Source organism: Gnatocerus cornutus, chromosome 8, assembly GCF_029298725.1.
Source record: "Gnatocerus cornutus isolate USDA-ARS CGAHR chromosome 8, icGnaCorn1.1, whole genome shotgun sequence".
Lineage (NCBI taxonomy): Eukaryota > Metazoa > Arthropoda > Insecta > Coleoptera > Tenebrionidae > Gnatocerus > Gnatocerus cornutus.
In genome coordinates this window covers 15586513-15606546 of record NC_142240.1, presented here as the reverse complement: position 1 = coordinate 15606546, position 20034 = coordinate 15586513, and the positions used below count along the sequence as shown (strand labels likewise).

Genomic DNA, 20034 nt, shown 5'->3' with positions numbered 1-20034 from the left:
ATAAATATTTTGCTATGCTACAGAATAGATACACTGGAATCTCGGTAATCCTTATTACCTGAAACCAAACTGTGCTCATGTTTGGATTACCGAAAATTTTGCTTAGATGGGTGAAAATTGGGCCTTTTGTTTGAATAAAAGAGCAAAATATCAAATCAATCCCTGTTCGAAATATTGAATTTTCGGATTAGCATTAACTGTAAGTGAGAGAAATGGGAAATTACCTATAAGCGAGTGAGATTATTTTGGATTTTGAGTCGCAAGTGATATACATTTCACGAACTTAAATATGGTATCTTGCTCACCTATGATATACAACGATTTATCTACGACTGTTCTAAACTCAAAAAAATGCAAAACAGTTTTGACAGATACACTAATTTTTTGTCACCAAAATGTGATGTACCTATTGTTAGGAAAAGTAAGTGATGTAACGAAGCCATATTATATCACTTGTTGTATAATGAGTCTATTTTACAACGCCCTTTTTTTATGACATAAGTAGATTTTTATCTAAAAAAACAACTAAAATGAGCGATAGAAATGTTCCTTTATAACATGTAAGTACATAAAATGTAGGAGTAATTATTTTACTTTAAAAATGACTAGGCAATTTTTTTGTTGGTATTGAACATTTAATGAGTTAAATATATCTGAGGATTATTTTCAAATTGAATATCTTGGGCTTCCATGGCTAAGAAAAGCCGTCAAACTTGCGCGATGTTCAAAACATGATGCAAAATAGACTTGGGCCCTTTTGAATCCTTTATAATTGATTCTTTTTTATGTTTATTTGAGGAATGATATATTTAGCAACATTGTTAGTTTAATTACCTCGGCGGGCATTCTTCGTGAATCTTCTTTAACGAGATGTCGTTTGTAAAAACTATACAATCACGAAGCAGACTCTCGTTTTGTTCCAGGATCGCAAAGGTTGTAGTCACACGCTCTTATAACATCCGCACAACCATTACATTTAAAATTGAAAAGTGTTTTCTTAAAGAATAAATGACAGTAATTAAAAAGATTTCCCGGTACGTCATGAAAGTTTCATGATATACAGTCTCATGTAAGTTTCAGTATCACGATCCAAGTGAATCTATAAATGTAGAATGCTTCGTTTAAATTGAATGAAGTTAATTAATTCAGGAACAAATCACAAATCTAACCAATAGCGTGTTCTGTTCCGGTCAGATGGTTTTTACGTCCATTGTTTTCTTCGCGTTGGTATTTTACGACGTTTGGTGACCCTGAAGGTCGCAACACCTGGCTAATGCAACTGTGCACAGTAACAATGTCAATTACAAGTCTTAGGTGGATGGATCACGTCCCGTTTTTTTTTGTTGGCTGTAAAACGGAGTGATTCATTTCAAGGATTGTTCTGGAGGATGAATAAAATACCAAAGTACACTAACAAATAGAAGCTTTATTAAAAGGGCTCCTTATATACTTTAATGTTTTCAACAGATTTACAACTTATCATCTTTATTCTAAGGTGACCAAACAGTGTTGGGTTGAGGTGAAATAGACGTACGTAATCTATTGCAAAATCCTCAACCGAACATTATTTGGCAAACTATATATTTAAATAAAAAATATTTTTTGAGATCATACTTTAATAGATCACAGGTGTTATTAATTATACATCTATTTTTAATATCTCAAAACAGTTAATCGTTTTCAAAAAGCAGAATTGAGATCTTGCAACTTAGTTTGTCTCAAAATCGCCTTCCCTCAACTTAAAAATAAAGCAAAAAATCAAGTACTGCTTTCCTACACCTGAATCTCCTAATTCTTAGTTGACAAACGGGCAAAGCTGCCAAATAAATATTCTGCAAAGATTGCCAAAAATACTTTGTACTTAATTTTTTCTTTGGATTAAAGTTTCTCATCCCAATTGATAGTACTTTAACTAATTAATCGAGTCAGAAAACAATTCCCAACTTCCCTGCGAACTTAATTAAGGTTTTTTACAATCTGTGCCAATTATATACATACACAGAAAATTTATAAACACATTTACAGCACTATCGTATACGGTTTTTCACTTCCAATTTAGACATATTTAGTCAACAAATTCAAATCAAAATTGCACTAGTTCATTGACTAAATAACCCGTATTCCTACAACTACACCAACGATCATTGGTTTAATTGTACGTAATTTAGCTCCAATGTCTATATACAATACGTAATAAGATAGTGCGGGAAAAAAACTTTATAAACTCCTTCACCTCATTACGTACTCTGAAAAACCAACAAACCAAATATTTTAGAGATCAAAAGAAAGAAAAATCAACTTTACAAAATAAATACAAACAAAAATAATCTGTACAATCTAAGTCAATAATTTTTAAAACAACTTGTACTTAAATAATTTCGAGATCGAAAATTTGTAAAGAGAAGTGGGGATTAGGCACAGAATTGGTTTAACTTGAACAGAAATCCAATTTAGATATCTTCTTCGGCCTCTCTCCAGGGGCGTCCTTCGTGCATACTACCGCTCTTTTCGACTTGACCATGTAATCTGAAACAAGAGAAAAAGATTTTAGTCACAAACTCTGTACTATGCTCTACTACGCAATATAACGATGTAGTAGTGATATACGACCCAAGGTTACTTTTTATCACTGTTCAAGAATGCTCAATTTGGTGGCCTTCGCTTAACAAAACTAGGCCAGCAAATTACGCACATTAAGTGTTTGTTTAGTTTTTAGATCATGGGAACGACGCTTGGTGTGAACCCACACAAAGAAAATTGTGGTCTCTGGACACGTGTTCCAAGAAAACTTCAATCAATTGGGTATTCGTGTCTTGGCGCGCCTCGATCCATCTCGCGCGGATGGTTCGGGGTCAATTGATATCTATCAAAAGTCCAAATCTGAGATGGAATCATCCGCGCCCTTCGCGTTCGTCTAATTTATTCATTTTTCCTAAATAGCGCAAATGGGAACCCGATCAAGCATAAGGGGGAGCCAACAATAAAAATATGAATAAAATTATAGCATCTAGTTTTTAATTCCGTTGGTCAGTTGAAATCTGCTCCGATTAATGTGGGGGATTGTTCCTTTCTACTATTAGGCATGCCCTTTCCGCAAACCTTTATAACTGTCATTTTTGACGAACAACGTCCGTCAACAGTACAAGAAGAGGGTTAGAAAAGCACCCTCTTCTTTGTGCGAGATGCACCTCGAGCAACGTACCTCGATAAAGGTCACGCCACAAGTTAAAAACCCTCGGTACACCGGAGCAATCATGAATAATAATAATAATAAACGTACAAAGGCATTGCATTACTACCAGCGTAACACGTGTCATCCAGCCCAATTACTCGCGTTGTGGTTCTCACGAAAGATGGTACCGAGTTCTCATGCGTTTGACCCATTTTACATCCGGGTTGAAAGAAAACGCTCTCACTTTCGGGGAAAACAACACATGTCAAAGGGAAGCTTAATTTGAATAGATGAAGAATGTGGTCTAGTTGAAGCGCCGCATCTTTCTGGTTACAAACGACTTCCTTAACCGCGTGTTGTTGGAAATTTTTCTTTGTGCGGATGGAAGCGCGAAGTGAACGACCTGATGTGGCCGTTTGCTTGTAAACACAGAGTGCACTGTACGCTGATGAGGTTTCTTCGTTGGCCCCCGGCGGACCCCGCTAGATACACTCCTATAATCTGATTTCAGGGAGGGACAGCGGAGCCCCATTATCTATCGGACCCAGGTTAACGCACCGATCAAGGTGAGCTGCCTCTTATGCGTGTACTACGCATCAACCACGCACGGCCTTTTTTTCTTATAGGTGCCGAAGAAAAAACCCACTTCCTACCAACCTGAAAAAACACGACCCATGATGAGATTTTAATGAGGGGGGATCGTATAGTCGACTATCCGGATTCTGGTATTGCGGGGAAAAAGAACAAAGATGGATTAGAGAAAACACAATCACGACATGTTGGACGGCTCCCACACGCTATGCAAGTCGACTTGGGACATATCCATGTCACGTACACAAACTGAGTATTCTACTGGAGGTGGCGAGACCGGTTTTGCCTTTCTTACCCACAGAGTAATCGAAAAATAAATTAAAGTACGGGCTCCACCACAAATCAAGACTCGGTCGCGTCATCGGCGATGGGCTGTGGGCGGTGGCCGCTGTACGTGGAGTACCATGGACTTTTGTTTTTGTCGTTTGCTAGTCACGGGCCAACGACCCGCAGATTGAATCTTAAACAGGGGGGGGGCGGAAAACGTATTCTTACAATTCTTACAATTGTATTCTTACAAAAAAGGAAGAGGATCCCGTCTATTCAAACAGCACCCTTGCAAGGGTAACGACAGTCACCTAATATAAATCTGGGTACATTTATAAACACTGGAAGCCAGTCCCGGGCACGAGCGTAAACAACTGGCTGCACCCGTGATGGGAAAAAAAATCCACTGCCACATGGTACTACAAGTTTGCCACTGCAGAGAGCAGACATGCTATTTTTACACACGTGCATCCATGGGTGGAAATATCGCGGAGGAGGTAGATTTACAAGACTCGCAAAATGGATTCACAAATTTAACGAGACAGACGGCGTCAATTATACCTTAACAATGCTTGCATTATTTGCATGAAGTACAAATAAAGCTAAATTGAAGTGTTTTCTGAAACTTGATATGTAAGCAATCCAGTGTCGTAGAAGTCAAGGCTGTGGATAATTATTACGAGGAATTTATGCAAATGCTTCAAATTTTGTACTGTAAAAGGTACTACGTCACTTACTCCTTCATATGACTTTATACCAATCATTTTAATTAACCAAGTCATTATGTAAAAACTAGTATTGCTAGACACGATTGCGCCAACTTGTTTATTCATGCGAAGCAACGTTGCCAATGCAAAAATTATTCATGTGGGTCCCGTTAATAAAACTAATCTCATTTATACGCGGGTCATGATAACACCGTTCAATGTTTACAAATAATTATTATAAACAAACTATAATGTACTCAATCAATAACGATTACGAAATCAAAATGGCAACTACAAAACCGAAAAAGCAGCTGTTTTCGAGGCAGATGCACCAACGTTCGAAATTTTATGAGGTCGAAGGGTTCAAACATACACGGGGGTGCGTTACTGTCATGATGTATTGGCAGGGGGTGTTCCAACGGTTATTTTTGACTACACAAAAACGTTCAAAACGAACTGTGATTTTGTCGGATGATTCATAAACTTACTCATTGATTCAATTATTTTTATCACGTCATGCATTTTAATTTTATTTATCGCATAATTATGGGTTGGGTCGAGGTTCAAAACGAGCAATACGTGTTATTTCAGAAATGGGAAATTAATAAACCGCGAGATATAATTTGAGAGAAAACGGGTTTTATCTCGGACCACAATTTTTGAAATACGCAGAAAGTGTGCTTGTTTTTCCTTATTTTGATGAGAGTCGAGCCTACTCAGTATTAATTGTGTCATAATTTATCAGTTTTCTCGGTACTATCTTATCGAGCGTGGACATGATAAACAGAAGTTCAGCGCGTATTTTGTTTAGATTTTTTTGCATTAAAACTTTAATAATTATGTACAAAGATGTCTTGTTGGCACGTGTCGAATTGTCAAAATGCAGCAAGGCATTCTTAGACCCGTTTTCCTTGTGGTGGTTAATTACAAAGTAAAAAGAGATTTGACACCACAACATGAACAAATGCTATGATATTATCTTTTACGGTTTCGTTCTTAAAATCGCATACGAGTAAACAGCAATTCCATTAGTTTGATGTACGACGGATCGTATGTTATGAAGGCTATTAATCTTCTGGGACACCTACAATGGGGTAATAATTTATTGGTACAACGGATTGACGATGTTTTTCATTTCAAGCAATTTTGGTGGATGCACGCGTTTAAGTGGTTGCATACATAATCATTGTAATTGCCGGTATGTTTTTTGGCGTTATGTCCAAAATAGCTAAAAAAATGACAGTTGGTATGGAGAGTGTTTGTCAAGCTCGCAAACTGTGAGTAACAAAAAAAACTATGAAGATGTGTAAAACAAAGCTGATGACCCCAAATTTCCCCGTTGGTCTCGGTAAACAAGCTGCATTTACCCAATGCCAACATGTTTTCCAATTTGCACCGACACCTCCATGTTTTGCAACTTTAAATGCACTATTTTAACATGTTTGCGCTAATGACATGTAAACAGAGTTGGCTTGGTTTGTATCTCCCGAAAACTTTTGACATTTGCATTGATTACGAGGGCGTTGATCTCATAAAACGTGGCAACAATGCACCCCATGAAGAAAATAAACCAAATTACCATGCATACGAGTAAAACAACAAATATTGACATAGCCATCTTAGTATGACGTAAATGACTGTTGCAAACTTACCAGTGATTTGGGTTTGTTTTGGAACCTTCACTTTTGGTTGATTCTCTGTGGAACGGGCGGCTGGTTCAATCGGTTGGAAGTAGTATGACGAATTTTCGACAATTTCTGCAGGTTTGCGTTTCCTATTGATACGAATAGGAGAAGCCGAGTGCCAGATGAAGTCTCCATTTGGATCCAAAGTGGTTTCATCGCGGAAATTGAAGTTCCACTTGCTGCAGCCTCTGGAGAACTCCGAGGTCAAGTGACTCTGAATAAAACTTCTGTCGTCTTCGGGGTCCACAGGCCCAAACAGACTCCTTTTGACTTTTGCAATGGGACTTTTCGTAACTCTTCTATAACCCATTTTGATGTTTTCAGCTTGACAAATACTCATACTCATGATGCTGGCAACCAACAATACTCTGATCCAGCAAACGAAGCCACGCTTCACTCACAAACACTCGATTTGTCAATTGAAGCGCGAAAAACCAGCGCGGAACTAACTCTAATTAAAGTTTCTCAACCTCCGGTTGCACTTTTTTGGAGAGTCACTAACTTTCTTTAGATTTCTTTGCGAAAAACGCTACAAACAGCGGGATTTGCGCACGTGCACATCCACCTCGAACCAACAACTTTACGCGACTGAAGCCGAAAGCGAACGCAAACGCGCAGCAAACGACGCTATGTTGGAACGTTCCAAGAAGAAGGGGAGGCCGCGCTCAAATTTGAAAACTATTGGATGCACTGTTTGTGGGATTTTTTTCATTTGCGTACGCTGAAATTCAATGACTCTGAGGCTTTTTTTCGAAATTTGATACGTTGGTATGCTTATGGTTTAGATTAGAGATGTTAGAAAGTGAAAGAGAAATGACGTGCTAAACTAATGACTTGTTTGCCGTGCTGTTTACGATACGTTATCTCTTATCACCGACTTAATTGACCGCAGATTCACATTCTTATCAGTTTAATTAAAAACTGCAAAAATTGGACCTCAGACAATGAGGAAATTTTGTCAGAGGCGCACAACAATATTATTAGTGTTGCTCAAAATGCGGTGCATTCGGTTGGTTATTTCGGTCTCAGAGGCCTTGGAATTTGACATTATCACAGGGCCGCCAACACGAAAAAACTGCTAGGCCTACTATTCCGGTCAATTCTTTCTAATGACGAAACTTTTAATAAAGAGTGACGTTAGAATTTCATCCCGCCCACTAATACCAGTAATTTTGACACAATTATTGGCCATTACCCTCAATAATACAAAACATAATTCTAATAAAGAAGTTCAACGTCCCTTTCGCCTGGTTTTTAGAATCGCCACAGTTCACCTGCTCTAATAATAAAAACTAAAATTCGCAACATCTGAAACTTCACCTGTTCCAAAACTATCGGAGAAATCGATGGTTAATGAACTCACGATAAAGTGGATGTTCATAACTGCATATTGATAAGAGCCCAGCGACATAAAACAAACAATTTGTCTAAATTAATTGGTAAATAAAGAACTGAGCCGTGAATTCCTTATCGGAACTAACCTACATAACATAATTGGTATTTTTATTAACTGCGATTGTAACTCGGAATAAATTAAAGTGCCGCCACGGAGACTGATCAATTTTCGAAGTTTCCACGTTTCACACGATGTCTGCACGTCTACAATCGGAGGGTCCAACACTCAGCATCCGTTTCAAACAGGATATTCTCACCCCCTAAATGACTTTCCAGGATGTATCAATCAAAGTACCGTGCAAAAAAGGAATTTTTCCCTTTTCGAACCGACTTTATGCGCCAAGTTCATTATAAACTTTAATCAGCGTAAAGCCTTTCTAAATTTATCACAAAGCACATCCAATAACTATAAAATCCTTTCTAATGACCAGACCACTTTTCTCGGGTTGCGTGTTGATTATTATTGAAGTGACATTGTCTAGAAGTAATTTTCATTAGCGAGTACTTTCGATGTAATTGAAAATTTTATTGCCTGGTGTTTGGTTTTTTATTTTGTTGCGTTCCGAGAAATTTCTACAATAGAATGTAAATACCGTACGATCGGAAAAATACGGATACATGTGGCTGCTAGGTCTGCTGTTTTACTTTTGCAAATATTCGTATTTTAATGAGGCAAATGTACGAAGGGGGCACCTGCAGAATTTGGCAAAACTTTCTACAGATGTTTTTAATAATTTATTAGAAGATAATTAGATCTAAAGATAGTTTCGTCTTTCTACGTAACATAAAGATGTCAATCAAGCACATCTGCTAATATTTTCTATGATGATAGTGTGAAATTAGACTCCTTAACTTAAACTGCTTCACACCTAATTGTGGAACGGAACGGATACTTTTAGATAATGATCTGAAGTAAATAAATACGACCTGATTCTGCTATATTTGTAATGTCTATTATATTCAAACATACGTAAACATTTACACAACAATTTTATGTAACACATGTCTACCAAATTAGGAAATTGGAATTATAAAAAACTGATTACTTGAAAATTATTCTTTTCTGATTTACTTACGATCCTCTTGTCAACATGATCTATTTATTGAACTATTTATCAGACGTCCGAAACAGGTAGAACTTCTGCCTATTGTGCCTTACGTCAATTTTGATTTAGCACCCATTTATGGTCAACGTAGACAAGCTGTCTACTCCCAAGCACACGTAAAAATTCCCGAATTTTCTCAGGTAGTTTACATTAGATAAACCCATAAACGGATGTCTATAGAAAGTTATTGTCGAACTTGAGCGATAAGGGAAAAAGTAAACTCTTAAAAACCCCAAAAAATTAAACAATTGTTGGAATAGTTAGCAAATAGCACGACGAAACCTTGACCTATTCCAATAAAACAGGAAACATTTGGTTGGTAGAGAATGCTGCTAACGGTGATGCAATCGCGAAACGGTTACTTTCTGTTATGAATAAACATTTCGTCGTCTTACTCATCATTTAGTTTGTCAAAATGCGTCGAATTTTTTATTCGAAGATTTGAAGGGACAGTTACCAAAATTTTTATTTCTACAATTTTATAACTGATATATGAAGGAAATAACTCTTTGGACTCTACCACAACATGTATTTATCCACCAGTTCATAAGAAATGAAAAAAAAACACTTCCTGCTACGTTACTTCCTATTGCTGCGTCTAAAGAAAAACAAAAAGTATGCAAGAGTTTCTACACCGTTTTGTACAACGCGTTGCCTAACTTCCGTTTCCTGCTCTTGAATTCAAATCACGACAAATTTTCAATTTCGTCTAAGATAGTTCTGGTTTGAATTTGTCTCTGGTTTTCATTGACCCACTTTATTGTTTCGATTATCCTTATGTAGTACCATTTCCTGCCGAATCGGTTCGATAAAACTGTTAAAAAACGGGGTCACATGAACGACACAGGAAGGATGAGTTGATACGAAGCTTTTGTTAATATCAGTATCACACTTTATAATTAAACATCGTGAAAACTCTTTACACAGATTGTAGGTTAAAATAACATATCGGGACTATTTTTGGATTTTTTTCAGCCGAATCAAAAATTTGTACAAATTTTCATTTTTTTCAAAGAACTTTTTTTGCTCTATAATTCTATGTATAAGTTGGCAACCATTTTAAGCAGCTCAAAGAGAATAATCTTACTAATTTTAGTCGCTGGAACATTAAAATTACCAAATCTATAGCTTTCAGAACAAAATGGAGACATTTTTTATTAAATTTTTGCTTGTTTTAAAGATAAAAAATTCTAGAATTTGTTTTTTGCTCAAAAATTTTCAAAGTTGGTCTACTTTTTAAACAGCTCAAAGCAAATAATCTTGCCAAAATTAGTTGCTGCAGCATTAAAATTACCAAATCCACAGCCTGCCGAACAAAATAGAGACATTTTTTATTCAATTTTTGCTTGTTTTAAAAATAAAATAAATCTAGAATTTGTTTTTTTTGCTAGAAAATTTTCAAATTTGGTACACTTTTTAAGAACCTCAAAGAGAACAATTTCGCCAAATTTAGTTGCTATAGCATTAAAAAATCAAATCCACAAACCTCAGAATAAAATATTGACATTTTTTATTCATCTCAAAAAATTTTTTTTATCTATAATTTTCAAATTTGACACACTTTTCAAGCATCTCAAAGAGAACAATTTAGCTAAATTTAGTTGCAGCAGCATTAAAATTACCACATTCACACCCCTTAGAACAAAATGAAGACAATTTTTATTCATCTCAAAAAAATTTAAAATTTAATCATTATATCACGTTTCGAAATGGCCCAAAAATTAGTTGTTAAAAAACTCATATCCTACATCATTATTCATGTTATATCTTGTAAAATACTCGCACGTGCTGGTAAGTGAAAGTTTAGATAATCGGAGGACGCGTTTCCGAGCGCAAACTCGTTTATTTTACTTATTTATCATTTGAAAAATTACAGGCACGCGTTATCACAGAGGACACCTTTTTGTTCGAACGTTGTTCCCAAAGAATAATCAAAGAGTCAAGTGTGAAATTTCAGTGACACCCGTCAGAACCGTAACAATTTTTTGGTTTATATTCTACATTTTTCTATGCGTTCTTTTGAACGTTGTACACACAATTTCTGATTTTCAAGAAATGCGAGATCTTAACAAAACGTAAGTCTATGATTAGCGCCTCAATTAAATAATAAACCTTGAAATTTATGAATAAGTAATTAAAAATTAATGTCGCTGATTGAATGCGTCACCCGAACGGTAAAGTTTCACGGTTGAAGCCCAAACAGGCACATCGCTATCATCATGAAATTCAAATTCGCTCTGAAAACGGAGATTCAGTCGGCCACACGAAGCGTAAAACCGGAAATAGCGTGCAATTAATCCAAATAATAATAGACGGAACAAAGAGAGAGGGAATCAGTCATACAGGCAGCTTATTGGTTGTTCCTGCTTGCAATTGTTCTTCGTTTCCCAGCCGCAAAATAATACAAAATAAAAACAGTTTCACATTAACTTGTGTGTGGGACTCCACTAAAATTCGCGGCTTGCTGAAAATGGTGAGTAAAACGCAAAAAGGTAAAAATCCGCGGTTTTACGTACGGAGTTCAATAAACGGAGTGACGAATTACAGCTTTCTTATCGTTCAGTAATTATGCAAATATAGAAACTGATTTATTTTTTAATAAAGGCACTAAGTGCTCGGACACTGTTTGTTGAAGATAGTGAGGGACAAAGTCAAATGATTCATTGTTCGACTCTTACCTCTTATCAGGAATTTGCTGTCAAGCTACGTTTCGGAGCGTTTCCTTTGGTTTCAAAAAACCACAGAAATTGCGCAATGTCAATCGTCAAATACTTGAAAACATTTCTAAAAACTTCGACATTTCGTACCGTTCAAATCAGAATTTAGCGCCGCGACTGCCAATTTAACTCAAAGGTGAAAGTTTATGCGCTACAGTATTAATTCCTGTGCGAATTAAATAATTAGTGCTAAAATTAGACGACATGCACTTAATTAATTTTCCCCGCACCTACTCTAAATTTAGAAATACTTAATAATTATCTCCTGAGCTTTACGCCAGTGCGCATCCTGCACTATCGATTGGCACGGTAGTAACGTTCCTGCTATCGCTCTTGACGAGTTTCCAAACCCTCCATTGTTGCGTTTTAACAAAATGTAAGTCTCATTTACATGTTTTTGGTTTTACTTTGTCTTTCGTTACGATAATTAACATCGCAATTCCATTTATTTTTACACAATCACGGTGTACACTTTGCCGCCAATCTAATCATGGCGATGAAATTAGCTAATCATGATAAAATTTAGGCGTTGGTTTGTTTACTTATTTCTATCGATAAATTAAAATGAGTAGATTAGATTAGTGGGAATTTTCTTTTAGTGATTCAACCATGCAGCCTCAGCAGCCCCCATCAGCTCCAAATATTCATTCCGTTCGTCGACGTCTTTTCCAAGATGAAGACGATGGAACTGAAGAACCATTAGATTTAGATTTACGTACAGAAACCATGCAGGCAGCCCAAGAGCGATGGAACTTTGATTTTGTGAATGATAGACCTCTGGAAGGAGAGTGGGAATGGGAAGTTGTGGCGTCAGAATCCAACTGAAGTCAAAGCCGTGCAATAGCATGTAATTTATCTAATTTATATAATATATTAATTTAAAATAATCTAGTCTTGTAAATAATTTATGACGAACGGCTACATACCAAAAATTTGTAACATAAATCTAGAATTTAAGATATTTTTGTAAGTACATCGTGACTTAAATAAATTGTAATGCGTTCATATTTTCTTTCTGACTTGTTAACGACTTTTCTGCTTATGATAACATATCGCTATAGCAAATGGCGTAAATGACCAGGCTATAAACTATACTTTATCTTCGTGTGCACTATAATTACGATTATTTTTCCAGCGATAATTGAACGAGCACAATGAAGAAAGTGGAATTCATTGTCAATTATTCAAATGCACCAGTTAGCGTTATTATAATTAAGAAGTTCCACGGAATTCACTGCAAGTGCACAAAATTTTCTAGACCATGAAATATAAGCAGCGCGTTGAAAAATTATGTTAATTCATCTTTGTCAAAAGGAGAAACAGGATGGGTGGGATTCGGATTGTCGGCAAACACACTGAACCATGAAAGGTTAAACACGTTGATGTCTAACCCCTCACAAAACATTTTCGTCTTTGTTAAGGCTGACTAATAAATGAGATAATTTGTAGCATCGCAAGTTCGGAAATCCCGACGAAAATGTTTAATGAGTTCAAAAATTGTCTGACGACGTGAAATTAATCAAATTAAGAATAATATAAAACGTTGGCTTAATTATTAGTTTAATACGGCAGTAATTTTCTTATCAGTAGCAAATTTCTGTTGTCATAAAAGTGATGAGATCACCGGTGTAATAAATCCGCGAAAATCACGTCTCTATGCATGTTGTGTGGGTGAGCTTCGACGATAGAACTGCATGCCATTTTCTATTAAAAAGGGACATAGAAAATGATAAATTATAGCGACAACGTGATATTAAAATTACAAACTTAAATTCGATTTACGCCGGATTTTTTCGAGGCATATGTTTATCTATATTTGAATTGTTTTTAAATAAGTGGTGCTTTTAATTTTAAAATGACAAGTCGTAAATTTTTACACAATTAATTTTTGTTTTTTATGCTAATTATGACCCGGCGCATCCGCCAAACCCAAAAATGCATGACTTATAAATTGATAACAATATGGATAGATACAGGTGTGCCAAAAATGCAGAAAAATATAATGTTGCCAGATTATCACTAATAAAACTAGGCTGGAAAATGTTCTCGAAATGCCAGAAAAGTGTTGAAAACCGAGCCCTCCGGGTTTGGATTTCAATTTCCGAGCATTTCCAAAGCATTTCTCTGACATGTAAAACACACTTTTGTGCGCTAACAATAATATAATTGACAGTTATTTATTTTGACTTTTTTTATTTTTTATTATTTTTATTATTTTTTTGACTCATTTAGGGAAATTTTATCAGTAGGGAAATAGGTTGGTAGCACCGCATTCAAAGGTTAAATTTAAATGTGTTTCTGTAGATTGTTGTTGTAAATTTACTTAATTAGTTTACCTTATTATTTTTGAAGGCTTCTACAACGGCACACGAATCGACACAATTGACATTTATGCAGTGATGCCGACTGGCAAAATAAAATCAACTATTCTAAATGTAATATTTGACTGCCCAAAGGCTTTGTTTTCTGTAGGAAATTTTTTGTAGCCGCCAAATTTAAAGTGCGTTTCATTAATTGGTCGTTTACCCAATGCTTATAGTGATATTTTTAATAACTGCAATTTCTGCGGAATGTCAAACAAAAACTGTCACATTTGTCAGAATTGTCAAAATGGTTTTCATCTAGTTGCCTTTGGAATAAAATCTTTTGTGCCGCTCGCATTGTACTGGTCCTGTCACTTTGGACTTTTGTCAATGGTGTCACTTGTCAAACGTTAAAATCGCTAATAGGGAATTTAAACAATAAACAGCAAAATTAAGCAAAGGTAGAGTCAGTTTTATTCCCTCAGCGATCCAGCCGTTCTAAATCATTGTCGAATTTTCAATTTTTTAAAAGTATTTTAATATTATGTAACCAGCATTTCAATCATTATATTTGCAAACCGGCATTTTTAATTTGTACGGGAAATCAAAGGTGACTGGCCAGATGAACATCTTTTTGAAACGTGGTGTATTTTGCGATTATGAATAAACTTGTCAGATGCTTGTAGAGCCATCTATTAATCAAGATGGACTATTATTCATTACAGGTATCTAACTTATGAAATCCTGATAAATTCTAAAATTGCACCTTTGTCATCAATCGGTAAATTCTCGGCAAGAAAAAATACTAATATAATTATAAATAATCATTTATTTTTACTACTAAAGATAATGGTCTTGCCGCAAATGAGTACCTATGTCAAATGTCACGTAAAATGAGGGAGGCACAAAAAAAAGTGATATTTGGTTATGATTCACACATTTTATCATCTCTTTTTGGAAAACCTGTGTAAACAAACCCTAAATATACGGAGTAATTTGTTTACTGTTATAGATTAGGTTATAGATGTTTATAGATTATACAGGTGTCCGGAAAGTGGCGCACCACCTTAAAAGGGGGTAATTGGGTGGTCCCCCAGAGTACCAAAAAAATGTTAAAAAAAATTCCAGACTCTCTGTTTTCGCAGGAGGACCAAAAGAAGATTAGGAAAATGGCAACATTGCAGAACTGTACCCCAAATTTCCAGTATTCAAAGCCATAGTAACGTTGCTATTGTATTGTTGGCGTTAGTCAGATCGGCTCATAAACGATTAATGTAACTATGGTTTCACGTGAACGATGCCACACTGATCGAGATTAAAATTATTGCATAGAAATCGTTAATTTTGGCATCAAACTTTTCCTCTTCCATCCATCATATCTCGAAAAATTGAAGACATGGATTTTTTTTAACATTTTTCCGGTGATCTATGACATTGTCTGATGATACAGTTTCCCGGTGGTGCGCGACTTTCCGGACAGCCTGTATACAGGGTGTCCCAGAACTCATGCCTAGCCGAAAACCGGGGATATCGGGAAAAGGTGTGAGTGTGTAAATTGCTGAAAAAAAAGTTCCAGCTCCAACAGAAACTGAGAAAAGACATGACAAAGTTGACCAATCACAAGGCCGCGTGGAGATGGTCTGGAGGATACACTGGCATGTTGCTAAGAAACCAGTTTAAATTTTCTCCTTTAAATTTTGTATGAACAATCTGGTCCACTATAAATTTCACTGACGTTAGAATGACAGGCTTCAATAAATCTAACTCATATTGAACTTAGTGTGCAGAAACGGCTTAGCGTACTTTAGAAATTGACTAGAGGGTTGAAGACTACTGGTTGACGAGCGTTGAATGACAAGAGACACACCTGGAGGACAACTGACACAGTGAAAATCCAAGTGGAGTGTGAAACGGCGTTTTTTTTGGTTTCCCTCGCTTGGTGGTTTCCTAGTTGGTGTTTGGTGTTAACAAATATCCTAAAACGGTTCAGGAGTACTCGGCGGCAGAATGCCTCGAAATGCGTCGTATTTTTGAAGAGTGCTATCGAAATTAGTATTAGCAGCAAAACGTACCGAGGACGTTTTCCAGGTCGTGATTATTATCCGGACAACAAAACGATTCTTAGTGTTGTTTCTCGGGCTGGACACACTGATCAGTTATTAATAACAGATCGGCGCGAAGTTGGTGGAGACCAAAACAGGCCAGAACTGATGAAAATGAAGAAGCCGTTTTGGAAGCGGTTGATGAACACTCCACGCAAAGTATCTGGACTGTGGCACGCCAGTTAGAAATCGGAAAATCTTCTGTACAAAAAATTCTCGCGACAGATCACCGGCACCCGTACCATGTCAAAGTTTGGTTAGAAGAGCTCATCTGTGTGTCCAAAATAATGGTGGTTTGTTCAAGCATTTGATTTAACTATTACATCATGTGCCTTGTTCTGTTTCTTGTTGTAATAAAAGGGTTCTTTTTAGAACCGTCATTGTGTGGTTTTTATCTGTCAAATTGACATTAGATGTCAGTTATAAAAATGTAGTGGACCAAATCAATTCTCCTTTTTAGGATTTAATTATAAAACCTAGCAACGTTAATATTATTTGTGCTTGAGCGTCTGGGATTGGTCAGTTTCGTTAAGCAATTTCTCAATTTTAATGCACATCAGGACAAAACAAATTGCATTTTTGGCGTCTTGATTGCTGTCGGCATCCGCCCTTTTTCGGCTAGGCGTGAGTTCTGGGACACCCTGTATACAGTGGCGATCAGATCATTTTGGACACAATTTTATTGACAATTTGAAAATTAAAGTGTAGTCTATGTATTACTGTCAATTTGACGTGCAAATTTCAATCATTTCTGTCAAAAATGACAGTAATAATGAAATACATAAAAGAGTGCTTCACAGACTTTATGACAAACAAACGTATGACTTTAACCTCCAAAACAATTTATTTTATTTTTGCAAAACGCTGAAAAGTTATTAGGTATTATAATAAATTTAATTATGGTTTAATAACAATGAAAGCATTAAGCTGGTGAAATTACTCAATAATTTTGTTAGATTAACAAAGTTTTCTCCTAATCAGTCATAAACTTTTGTAATTATTGTATTATTTGCTCTTCTTAATTTCTGTTAAAAATTCACTTAGACGCCATTACATAGTTATAGTCTGCACGATTAATATAAATGGACTATAAATTTAATAATCGTCCGGATCATTTACCAGACGATTATGTTCGTAATAACAGTAGGTAAATTGATGCAAAACTGTACCATCTGTTCTAGTACCATATCGAGTGTCTAGAATTCCAATACCCATATGCCACGATATTCGATATTAAGGGACAAATTAATAACCGTTTAGACGAAAATGACACCCAGTCGTGTCATCTGCCATATGGACAAATTGAAGCGTGAAATGAAATAATACACGCTCGAAAATGCACAATCTCGTTACATCATCTAATTGGTTCTAATGTAACTTCGTTGACCTAAGAGAATTCGTTGACTGACCTGAACACTGTAATTACTTAATTTCGCTCTTATCAGTTCATCAAACTATAAAAATGCAACGATATGGGTTGGTATCGACAAATTAGCATTTCGAGCACTCTCCAATGTGTGCGAGTAAGACTAAAGGGTTCTTTGACAGATGTTTAGAAAAGCACGTGATTCGAAATATGAATTAGAATCAGATAAGGTGTAACGTGTGCTTTGTATTTGTCCAGGTACCCGCACCGACAACTCTAAACGTACGTTTTATGATATTGTGAACTTCTCTGGTGGTGATACCATCGAAAACACGTGTGTTCACTCATAACATTGCATTATGCGGCGGGTTGATAATGTGATGAGGGTTGTAACTGAAAACGATTGATCACATCGATCGTTGGATTGAATAAAACGAGGATCTTATCTAAATTAAAAATGACAGTTGTTTCTTGCATCTATTTTATATTTTTTGTGTTAAAAGTTACATATCTTTAGCAGTTTCATAAAGTCATTTAGTACGTGCAAGTGGGGATGTTCCCAAGAGCATGTTCGGCATTAGCAGTGTGTCTGCTAGCACATCCTTTAATCGCCATCAACTCTTCTTCCCTGGTATGCTTAGCAATTTGGACTTCTTCCTTAATGACTTGTCCAACTTCATAAGTTTTTTCAACAATATCAGAGATAGCAGCGGCTAAACACTTCGGATCCTTTCCACACATAATAATATGTTTCTCTTCTTCGAAAATGGCGTTCCAAACATACTCCACCAGTGCCAATCTCTGCGTGTTGAGCGTCTCAAGAGTTTGCCTAGTTTGTTGATCCACGCACCGTGTCAACTCATTTTTATGCATTTTATCAATGTGATGGAACGCATCGTTCCTTGCACCACGACATTTGTAGGTAACACCTCCATCTGATTTTAATCTCGACTCGAATTTGTGCGTTTTTCCTCCAATTTCTTCAACCCCTTTGTGTTTAGTAGCAACAGCCACTTGCTCGACGTCATTTGATACTCTGAGTTGTTCACTGAAAGCTCTTTCGATCTCGCGATGAGCGGATTCTCGGAATTCGTGGAGTTTGATCTCAGCGTCTTCTACGGTGGTAGAATAACAGACCTGTGAAGGAAATGGTTTGAAACAAAAAAAAAACAGTGAGATAATTACCTGAACAGCCAGGGCCGCCACTAAAACGATGAGGAAGTTGTTCATTCTGAGTTCGTCGCGCTGGAAATTGAAATTGGAGCTGTTTTTGTTACTTGGGGCTTATATAGCTGGAAAATGTTGATTTTAATCGTACGATCATGGAGAAAAGAGATTAAAATAAATCGGTTTGATAAAGGTTCATTGTTTGGTGAGCTAATGCTAAATAAGCTCTTGCTTAAATAAATAATATATTAAGTTCAAAATTAATTGATGGTTGAGAAGAAAGGCCGTTGAGTATGTTGGTAGCACTGTTTATTATAGGATCATGTTGGGAATTTGTCTTTTTGTTTTAACCTCAAATTGTCAGATAGAGTTATTACCAACATAATATGTACTACAAATTGCAAAATAAAATGATTCTCAACAATTGTAAAAGTGTTTTAGTAGCCTCCCAACAATAATAATAATTGGAATAGAAATTTGTCACTATTAGTATCTATTAGCAGTCCTACCAACATCGAAGTTATTGCAAAACTCACTGGACGCCTGTTTTTGATCTTATGATATAATTTTAAATATAAATGGACTTTGGGTTTATTAAATAATTAATTGTTGTACTAATACCGGAATATTAATTAACCTTTATCGTGACTTAAGAAAATTAATTTATGCGTATTTCTAATCCTGTAACTTTTATAGAAGTTATATTTAAGTGTCACCTGAAATAAAGTGCACTGTGTGCTCAGAAATGTAGAAAAATGTATGAAAATGTACAAAAAGACGAATTTGTGTTGTGGTTCCAAAGGAGAAATAGTAAGTATTTTTGGACGTGGTATTTTGTTGCAAAAACGTTATGAATTTATGAGATATCCGAGATTTTTTCCACATGTTTGGAATTTTTTAGCCTGGTCATTTATGTGACGAAAAATTCAATAAAATGTAATTTTTTTTAAAGTTGTATTAATAAGTTAGTGCTACCAACAAATAAACAAAATATGAATTTGTAAGTCATTATTTTTTTCCTACAAGTAGATAAAGAAAGGCGTATTTTTGGTTTCCTCTATTAAATTAAATATTTAGCGAAGGTAGAAACAAACGATATGTATACGTCAAAATAAAGGCGTTTTATTGGTTTTAGATTGGAAATTTTTATTTATAAAAACAATAATAGTATGATTTTATAAGTTTCCTTACATTCTCTTTATTATATTTTCTTTAGATTCTCTAGATCTATTTTTACTTTTGATGATCCTTCATTCTTCCGAAATCTTTTATCCATTCTCTTTAGAACTTCTCAATACGTATTTGTAACATTTTTTTTTAGATTTTTCTTATATTATTTCTATATGGAGTTTCTTTCTATATTTTTCACAGTATTTTCCAGTCTCTTTAGATTATTATTTATAGATTTTTACAGAATTCTGTGTAATTTCTCTTTTTATTTTTCTTAGATTCTCTT

At 35.7% G+C, this 20034-nt stretch overlaps 3 protein-coding genes across 3 annotated transcripts; 1 reads left to right on the top strand and 2 right to left on the bottom strand.

Annotated features, from left to right (window-relative positions):
* Positions 1 to 1406: 1406 nt before the first annotated feature.
* LOC148170335 (uncharacterized) lies at positions 1407 to 7047 on the bottom strand. Its single transcript, XM_088043427.1, has 2 exons — positions 6390 to 7047; positions 1407 to 2526 (listed from the first exon to the last, which is right to left on the bottom strand). The coding sequence occupies exons 1-2, from the start codon at positions 6766 to 6768 to the stop codon at positions 2429 to 2431; spliced, it is 477 nt and encodes a 158-aa protein (XP_087899553.1). The 5' UTR covers positions 6769 to 7047; the 3' UTR covers positions 1407 to 2428.
* A 3585-nt stretch (positions 7048 to 10632) lies between these two features.
* On the top strand, positions 10633 to 12645 carry LOC148170334 (uncharacterized). The gene is made up of 3 exons (XM_088044274.1): positions 10633 to 10714; positions 10800 to 10998; positions 12240 to 12645. Exons 1-3 carry the CDS (start codon positions 10633 to 10635, stop codon positions 12463 to 12465), a joined length of 507 nt encoding a protein of 168 aa, XP_087900400.1. The 3' UTR covers positions 12466 to 12645.
* Positions 12646 to 17768: 5123 nt separating this feature from the next.
* Positions 17769 to 18641, bottom strand: LOC148170333 (uncharacterized). Its single transcript, XM_088044273.1, has 4 exons — positions 18597 to 18641; positions 17953 to 18548; positions 17919 to 17922; positions 17769 to 17888 (listed from the first exon to the last, which is right to left on the bottom strand). The coding sequence occupies exons 1-4, from the start codon at positions 18639 to 18641 to the stop codon at positions 17769 to 17771; spliced, it is 765 nt and encodes a 254-aa protein (XP_087900399.1).
* Positions 18642 to 20034: the final 1393 nt, after the last annotated feature.